Genomic DNA, 8,009 nt, shown 5'->3' on the forward strand with positions numbered 1-8,009 from the left:
GAAGAGCTTGGCTCTTTTAAAAATATTTTCAGGAAGCCAACTGCCAAACCATACCAAGTGGAAATATTCTAAAAAGATGGGCAATGAGAAAGACTTCTTATAAAAAAGAAGAATGACTCATGGTCATAAAATATAATTACTGTAGTATTTTTGAAATGTATTGGCTGATGAAAAGGAGGAAGGAATTTCAATTGCCTGTTCATTAGAGGAACTTGCCCCCTCTTTGCATAGAAGTATATCCAGTATTGGCACAACTTATTTAATCTAAAAGGGACACCTCAGTTTTAGATACGTTGAAACTGCCTTTCTATCTGCAATCCTATAATGGGATGAACTCTTATATGTCTGGCTTAAGAATCACAGTCTGAATAAAATGCTATACAGGTGAAAAAACGTCCTAACTGTGCTTCAAGAAAGCCAAGAAAACAGGAACATTGCAGTATCCAACAAGGTTTAATTCACTATGTTGAAAACAAAGTTAGCACTGGGAGGAGCCCTGCCCCAGCGCTCTAAATACATCGCAGCACCACGCCCAGAATACACACCCCAATTATCACTTATAACGAGACTCCACCCGTGCTACGCCCAGCCACCTCCCCATGATAAAACTCCACCCACACCACACCCAGCCTCTCCAACGTACGTCCATTAGCACATTGAATCCTAGTGTTATATTCACACTGTCCCCCTGCTTTCCCAGCGTCCAAACCTGTCAGACCCAGCGTCCCAGCCGAAACTATGACTCATTACGCCTCCCTAATTCGGCCCCTCCCACTCCATGCAATACATCCCGGTTGTCCGAAAGTCTGCTATCCACGTTAGGTGGTCACATGGTCCGTTCGCCTGCCACTGTAGAGGCGCCAGCAACAATCTCGTAACAGCGTTGGCGGTTCAGTTCGCGACGCCAACGGGACTGACTGGGAGCTCCTGGATCACCCGTCGTCACAATCAACGCCGAATATAGGGATATAGGCAGGTAGGTATCACGCTGGGTCTGACATTCGGCTTCCCCTCACCACAAGGCCCCCTGGAACAGAATATAACAGATCAATCACACTTTCCAGTCTATACATATAACAATTTACTTAACCCCCCCCCTTTTGGTCTGTGTGGTAATGCCTTGTGATACCTGCGAATCAGAGCAGGGGCGGACACATCCTCCCTCCGCACCCAGGAGGCATCAGACAAGGGATATCCCTTCCATAATACCAGGTAATACAATCTACCCCCCCTCAGCCGTAAGTCCAGTATGTCTTGTATTTCATATCGTCCTGGAGTGACGGGTCCTGGAGGGTTTTCATGGGAGTGCCTCCCCACAGGTTTTAATAAACTCACGTGGAAAACCCGATGTATCTTACCAAGTAGTTTCGGCAGGTGGAGCTTCACCGTCACAGGATTGACAATCCGTACTATGCGGAAGGGCCCGATGTATTTTGGCGCTAGCTTTCTGCATGGTACCTGCAACTTAATATACTTGGTTGATAGATATACCTGGTCACCTACTCGTAACTGGACTGGTACTCTACGACCCTTGTCTGCTTGATATTTCGCTGCCTGTTCTGCTTGACCCAGCGCCTGCTTTACTGTGCGCCATACCTGATTCACTTGGGACAACCACTCCTCTGGCTGATGAGTCTGGGATTCCTGGGATTCACACTCTGGTAATGGAACCATATCACCCCCATAGACCACTTGAAAGGGGGTTAAACCAGTGCTCTTATGTACCGCATTATTATACGCAATCTCTGCAAATGGCACGAAATCCACCCAATTCGACTGTTGGTAAGACACATAACATCGTAGATATCGTTCGATAGCTGCATTGGCCCGCTCTGCCGCCCCATTAGTACAAGGATGGTATGCAGAGCTCAGCCCTTATGTGGTACCAATGCTTGTAAGAAATCGGCGCCAGAACTGAGCCGTAAATTGAACACCCCGGTCTGAGATAATTCGACGGGGCGCTCCATGTAGTCGGTAGATGTGCTGTACGAACATTTTTGCCAACCTCCTCGCCGATGGCAATCCCTTGCAGGGGACGAAGTGAGCTTGCTTCGAGAATAGATCGACCACTGTCCATATAACCGTGTATCCCCTTACATTTGGTAAATCCACAATGAAATCCATTCCAATGTCCTGCCATGGCCGAGTTGGATCGGACAACGGTTGTAGCAATCCCATTGGTCCTTTTGGCATCACCTTCACCTGTGCGCAGATGTGACACCCTTTTACATACGCTTCGATGTCTTTCCTCAAGCCCGGCCACCAGAACTGACGTCTTACTAAATGTAACGTCTTTACAAACCCAAAATGGCCTGCTAATTTGGAATCGTGGCATCGATGGTATACCCGATTCCGTAACTCCTGTGGAACATATAGCTTATCCCCATACCAGGCCAAGCCATTACGGCGGGTTAACAACCCGGGATTAGCTATTAGCCAGGGGTCAGTTAACAGGGCTGATTTCATTTCATCCTCGAATGCTATCATTTTCGCGCATGCATCCACCCGTGTGGAGCCCACACTATATGGAGGCATAATGGCCTGGACCACCTCTTCCCTCTTGCTATCGTATTGCGGTAACCGGGAAAGTGCGTCTGCCAAGAAATTCTTCCCTCCCGGGACGACTTTCAGGTGGAACCTGAAACGTTGAAAATATTGCGCCCATCGGACATGTTTAGGCGCCAATCTCCTTGGTGTTTGGAGGACCGTTAGATTCTGGTGGTCTGTCCATACCTCGAAGGGATGCTGTGCGCCCTCCAACAAATGGCGCCAGGTGGACAAGGCCCATTTTACCACAAATGCCTCTTTTTCCCACACCGCCCACCGTCGCTCCGTATCGGTGAATTTCTTGGAGGTATAAGCACACGGTTGTAGATTACCCTGGTCATTGCGTTGCAACAAAACTGCTCCGACAGCTACATCACTGGCGTCGGCCTGGATAACGAACGGCCGACCCGGGTCAGGATGTACTAACACAGGTTCCTGTGCAAATAATCTTTTTAAGGATTCAAAGGCCTGTTGACAGGCCACAGTCCAGTCCAAAGATTGTCCCAGATGGGGCTTTCCAGCTGCATGCTTGGTACGCAATAGTTGACTCAACGGCAATGCCACATTAGCGAAAGAGGGAATGAATTGTTGGTAAAAATTAGCAAACCCCAAGAACCACTGTAGCTGGCGACGGTTCCTCGGGGCTTGCCACTCTAACACACTCCGTACTTTACCAGGATCCATCTCTACACCCGCTGCCGAAACCCTGAACCCCAAATAGTCAATGCGCTCCTTGTGGAATTCGCACTTCGATAGCTTACAATATAGTTTAGCGTCCAACAATTTTCTCAACACCGTCCGCACCAATTTCACGTGTTCCTCCAGTGTTTGCGAATAGATGAGTATGTCGTCCAGATACACAAGAACACCCCTATATAGATGATCATGCAGTACTTCGTTGATAAGCTGCATAAACACAGCTGGGGCCCCTTGTAATCCGAAAGGCATCACTTTGAATTGATAACTGCCTAGCGGGCAGTTAAACATTGTTTTCCACTTGTCCCCTTCCCTAATTCTTATTCTGTAGTATGCCTCACGGAGGTCTAGCTTTGTAAAGATCTTCCCGGCAGCCAAATGGGTAAGGAGATCTTTCATAAGTGGCAGGGGATAAATCTGTTCTATACACACAGCGTTAAGACCCCGAAAGTCCACACATAACCTTAATCCCCCATCCTTTTTCCCTTGGAACAATACTGGGGCCGCTATCCGGGAACGTGCCGGCTCTATAAAACCCCTGGCCAGATTTTTATCTATGTATTTCCTCATCTCTTGCAGCTCCGCGAATGTCATCGGATACATCCTGGGTTTTGGCAATTTAGCACCAGGAACAATTTCGATTGCGCAATCTGTTAGCCGATGGGGTGGTAAACTATCACACTCCTGCTCGCTAAAAACCGCTGCGAGATCATTATACACCTGCGGATATTCGAGCTTACTCCCCTCCTGTAATGGTTTTGAAACTTCCACCTCCCTATCCTCACTATAATCATATGGGCGAAGCGGCTGGGGACCCACTGCAAGTCTTAAATGATGGAACCCATCCACCCACCACATGGTTGGTGTCCATTTATCTAACCACGCTAGTCCAAGGATGATAGGCTCGGACATAGAAGGGACCACTATAAATCTCATGACCTCCCAATGGGCACCTATTTCCATTCTGACAGGTTCTGTCACCAATGTGGTTGGGCCCCCCCTTAACAAGGAGCCATCCACTTGCCCAAAGCGAATTGGAGACTTTAATCGGGTCACCCTAATACGCATCTGTCGTGCTACCTCCTTACTGATTAGACACCTAGTGCACCCGGTGTCAATCAATGCCTGAAATGGCGTCGACTCACTGGTAACCGGGCTTGTCAGTGTTACCGGGACGGTGAATGGGACTATGGGTTCACTCACCATTGGATCTTCCACCGGACCTTCCTCTTCATATTCCTCCAACGCAGGGGATGCAACACCTGGGGGTTGCTGGACAGGCGTCTGTCCCATTTGGTAAGCAATTCGCGACTTTTCCATCATCTTCTTTGGCGTGGCACCTGGCCTACCAACCGCTGTTGGCGTGCCTGTTGGCTCGGGTATTACACACTCCGCTGCTCGGTGGCCCGGCCGGTTGCAACGGAAGCACCTGAAGACAGGTCTCGGGAGTACAGTGCCTGGTGTTATCTGATTGGTGCTGCCCCCGGGCTGGTCCTGATTCCGGCGGGACTGTGGCCGTTCCTCACGTGCCCCAGGACGATCCCTCAACCCAACATCTAACTCCACAGCTGCCTTGAACCAATCAGCCAGGCGTCCTACAATTCCTCTGACCACACATGCTTGACATATGTCAGTATCCAGGCCAGTGCGGAAGTGATGGATCAGCAGACGATCTGGCCACGACCTAAGCCTCCCTGCCACCTTTTGGAAATCCCGGATATAATCCTGCACTGGTCTGCCCCTTTGTCGTAAGCCCACTAACTGTGCCTCCGCCCATTGTAAGCGGGTTGGGTCCTCAAACCTAGTTTTTAAGGCATCAAGGAAGAGACCTACATCAGCTAATTCCCTGGCCTGGTCGCTGTATAAGTCAGCGGCCCAAGCAGCAGCCTCTCCCTGCAAACTCGCCGTCACTGCAACCACCATTGCCCAATTAGACGAGTATAGAGTGGTATAACGGTCCAGATGGTTGAGCACATGGCTTAGGAATACCGCCAGGCGATCTGGATCACCGTCAAAAGTGAGTGTAATGGGAGGAGGATTCCATATCATAGCTTGAGGCCATGGGGCTGGTACCTGGCCTACGTACGGGGCGGTTTCTGGGTGTAGCACAGGGCGGGTTCCTGCTCCTACGGGCCCCGCCCCTTGCCTATCGGGATCTGATGGCTGAACTCCAGTCTCCCGTGCCCCCAGCCTGTACTGGGGACGCTCTGCTGCAGCCTGTCTTGCCAAGGGGTCCTGGAGAGGAAAGCGGCTACTTGGCTGTAATTTAAGCTTCGGACTTGGCAATTGGAAACGAGAGGAATCAGATGTTACGCGCGCCCCTGGGACGCCTCTAGCGTGGCCACGGAGACTAGCGGGATAAACACGTTCCCCAAACTGCTCCCTAAGGACATCTAAGGTGTATTGCCCCGGAGCCGTGGAACAGCTCCATTCCTCTTCGTCGTCCCCGGTCACCCGGCGTTCTCTCCAACCAGTCAAACTTGGCGTCAACCTCCGTTCCCTGCTGTCCTCCGGAAGCCACAGTGCAGGACTAAGCCACCATTCGCCATCTGCAACTACCGAGCCCTGCTGCCTCGCCCCCGGCTCCGCGACCCCAGGAATGCGCAGCTTCTCCTTCGGCCGAACCACCGGCTGATCGTCTCCTGCTTCGCCAACAGCTGGGCCCTCCAGCTGTTCGGCGGACTCTATGGACTCCTCAGCCTCCACCGGATCCACTCCCTGCGTTCCCTCCGCCATTTCACCACGTTATTGGATGGCTTCGGGGTGAGTGCTAACTTAATGAAAGAACGTCCTAACTGTGCTTCAAGAAAGCCAAGAAAACAGGAACGTTGCAGTATCCAACAAGGTTTAATTCACTATGTTGAAAACAAAGTTAGCACTGGGAGGAGCTCTGCCCCAGCGCTCTAAATACATCGCAGCACCACGCCCAGAGTACACACCCCAATTATCACTTATAACGAGACTCCACCCGTGCTATGCCCAGCCACCCCCCCGTGATAAAACTCCACCCAGCCTCTCCAACGTACGTCCATTAGCACATTGAATCCTAGTGTTACATTCACACTGTCCCCCTGCTTTCCCAGCGTCCAAACCTGTCAGACCCAGCGTCCCAGCCAAAACTATGACTCATTACGCCTCCCTAATTCGGCCCCTCCCACTCCATGCAATACATCGTGGTTGTCCGAAAGTCTGCTATCCACGTTAGGTGGTCACATGGTCCGTTCGCCTGCCACTGTAGAGGCGCCAGCAACAATCTCGTAACAGCGTTGGTGGTTCAGTTCGCGACGCCAACGGGACTGACTGGGAGCTCCTGGATCACCCGTCGTCACAATCAACGCCGAATATAGGGATATAGGCAGGTAGGTATCACGCTGGGTCTGACAACAGGTAGTCCTCGACAGACCATTTAAACAACAGTCAAAGTTACAACAGACCCCGTTTCAAAGTTACAATGACTGCAGCTTCTTGTGGCCATTCACCCCGATGACCCATCATAGGGTTGCTACAGCATCCTCCCGCCTCTTCCCCCCCTCCTACCATGCTATAACCCTGCAGAGCCTGGGCCTGCTCCCCACATGCCCCCATTTACTTTTTGAAGCTCTCCAGACATTATGTTGTAGAAGGAGAGCAGGCCACTTGTCTCCAGGTCACACAACAATGATTCAAATGTGGCCATACTTTTGTTCTGCTTGTTTGTGGGCAGGGATAAAATGCTTCATTATGCTGCCTTAGAGACAAACTGCTTCATTATGCTGCCTTAGAGAGATCCACCCAGGTGCTGCAAAAGTTTCTCTATACTGCAGACCTTGCTAAGGCAGCAAAACAAAGCAGTTTGTGCCTGGGCCACACAATGTGGCTGCCATTTTGGCCCTTCCCACAAACAGGTGGGGACAAAAATAGTGGCCGTCAGACAAATTGCTGGTTTACTTACTGAAAGTTTAAACCACAATGTACTATACTAAATAGGATAAAGCAAGAGAGAGTTAAGTATTTCGACAAATCCTTATTTTTTTAAAAAATCTACAACATGTATTTATTCATGTATTTAGTTTAAATGTCTTTTAAAAAAAGATTCTGCTTTTCATGACTGCAGGGGAAAACTTCAAAATACAAATAAATAATTTGTAACCATAATATTTCAAGGTTGCAATATACACAAACACACACCCACACCCACACCCACACCAAAACAAATATAAAATGCTTGCTGTATTATTATTTTCTGTTAACCTAGGCCAGACATGTCAAACTCGCGATGTCACGTGATGTCACGCAACATATCAGGACGGTTTTGCTATTGCTGGCAATGGGGTGGGCGTGGCTTCTGGATGACACATCCGGTCCGTGGGCCGGCAGTTTGACACCCCTGACCTAGGCAAATATAAATACTTTCCAGAATGCCTGATTAAATTTCAGGGACTGGTCTCATATTTTTAATATATCTGCACTAAAATACTTGACCACCCCAATCTTTGAGACAGATAAATCTGACTAGAATTTGTAGTGTAGTGCAATAATACTGTATTGCAACCAAACAGGACTGAGGAGTTTTTTATCACCATAAAGATGATGATGGTGATGTACAGTTCCATAGACTAGATGAAGTGATGACCGTGCAGTCACATTTAATAGTAAAGTACTCCTAAAATAACAGATGAATTTTGTGACATTCTCTTCACCTCCAAATAAATAAAGCTAATGGTTTCATTGATGCTATGATTGGGAAAGGACAGATATACATCTTATTTTTATATGCATTTTTAATC

The 8,009-nt window shown here is 49.1% G+C and overlaps 1 protein-coding gene across 1 annotated transcript; it reads right to left on the minus strand.

Annotated features, from left to right (window-relative positions):
* Window positions 1–333: 333 nt before the first annotated feature.
* LOC120297270 lies at window positions 334–6,617 on the minus strand. The gene is made up of 2 exons (XM_039319711.1): window positions 4,447–6,617; window positions 334–1,027 (listed from the first exon to the last, which is right to left on the minus strand). Exons 1-2 carry the CDS (start codon window positions 5,977–5,979, stop codon window positions 1,013–1,015), a joined length of 1,548 nt encoding a protein of 515 aa, XP_039175645.1. The 5' UTR covers window positions 5,980–6,617; the 3' UTR covers window positions 334–1,012.
* Window positions 6,618–8,009: the final 1,392 nt, after the last annotated feature.

Source organism: Crotalus tigris, unplaced genomic scaffold (assembly GCF_016545835.1).
Source record: "Crotalus tigris isolate CLP2741 ecotype Arizona unplaced genomic scaffold, ASM1654583v1 scf7180000023608.1681014, whole genome shotgun sequence".
Lineage (NCBI taxonomy): Eukaryota > Metazoa > Chordata > Lepidosauria > Squamata > Viperidae > Crotalus > Crotalus tigris.